The 1095-nt window shown below is 56.9% G+C and overlaps 1 protein-coding gene across 1 annotated transcript in view; it reads right to left on the bottom strand.

Annotated features, from left to right (window-relative positions):
* Camsap3 (calmodulin regulated spectrin associated protein family member 3) overlaps nt 1–1095 on the bottom strand; it is a 10552-nt gene that overhangs the window by 5296 nt on the left and 4161 nt on the right. The window contains exons 5-7 of the mRNA XM_033759415.1: nt 1030–1088; nt 227–366; nt 23–143 (exon numbers count right to left, since the gene is read on the bottom strand). Of these exons, the coding sequence (XP_033615306.1) occupies nt 23–143; nt 227–366; nt 1030–1088 (320 nt within the window). The remainder of the gene's footprint in view (nt 1–22; nt 144–226; nt 367–1029; nt 1089–1095) is intronic.

The raw sequence follows: 1095 nt of genomic DNA, 5'->3' as shown, positions 1-1095 counted from the left end.
GCATGGCCTCCCCGCCCCCCACGGCCCAGTCCTGGCGCCCCAGGCTCACCGTGCCCGTCGGGCAGGTCCTTGGCCTGCACGAAGTCGGGTTTCAGCACCTCAAAGCACATGAACATTTCGGCGAGCAGCACCACCAGGTTGGCCTGGATGCGGGAATGAAGGGTCAGCCCCCAGCGACACAGCCCTGGACGCCTAGTCAGGCCCCTCAGCCCCCCAAAGTCCTTACCTTGAGCGGCGGCGGGACATAAAGCAAGTCCTCGAGGGACAGCGGGCAGCCACGGGGAAGACGGGAGGCGCAGAAATCCTGCACCAGCTGGAGGTTGTACAGGCTGTCGGCTACAGACATGGGGTCCTTGAGGCAAACCTCTGCAGGGACAGGAAGCCTGGGTCCCCACTCTGTGTGAGAGGTCAGGGCCCCCACACAGAGGACCCAGTGCAGGCCAGGCACAGGGCACACTGACAGGCAGTGCAGTGTGATCTCAGCAAAGATCTCAGCAAAGGCTGGGTACACGGTACACGCCTGTCATCCCAGCACTCGGGAGGCTGAGGCAGGAGGATTGCTGTGAGTTTGAGACCAGCCTGGGCTACACAGTGAGTTCCAGGTCAGTCTCAACTACACAGTGAGACCCTGTCTCAAAAAAAAAAAAAAAAAAAAGTCAACTCAAAACCTTTTCCTAACTACACATCACTTTCCAGGGCACCTAATTCACCAAGGAAACAAGGATAGAATTTATTGTTTGTCCCTCCCAGTATTTCACACAATCTGTGAGATCAAAAATGTGCCTGTATTTGTTCTCACAGGATCCTCAGCACCTAAGGTGGGATGTGGCATGCAGTCCTGCTGCAAGAGTGAATTCACAGCGTGACGCACAGAGAGGTTTAGATGCTTGTGCAAGATCACACAGCTAATTAGGAGACCAGACAGGGTCTGTGGACTCCAGAGCTGCATTTATAACCACTGCACGCTCCTGGTCTCTCTGGAGGTCGGAACTTCAGCACCCCAGGAGCGGGGTCGGGCCCTTCACTCACCCTCAAGACGTAACAGCTGGGGACAATAGCAGTGGATGGTAGCGGCCAGCGCGGCCCCACTGGCCA

This window comes from Fukomys damarensis, unplaced genomic scaffold, assembly GCF_012274545.1.
Source record: "Fukomys damarensis isolate Sample0158 unplaced genomic scaffold, DMR_v1.0_HiC HiC_scaffold_37, whole genome shotgun sequence".
Taxonomy (NCBI): domain Eukaryota; kingdom Metazoa; phylum Chordata; class Mammalia; order Rodentia; family Bathyergidae; genus Fukomys; species Fukomys damarensis.
This window is presented reverse-complemented; position numbering and strand designations above follow the sequence as displayed.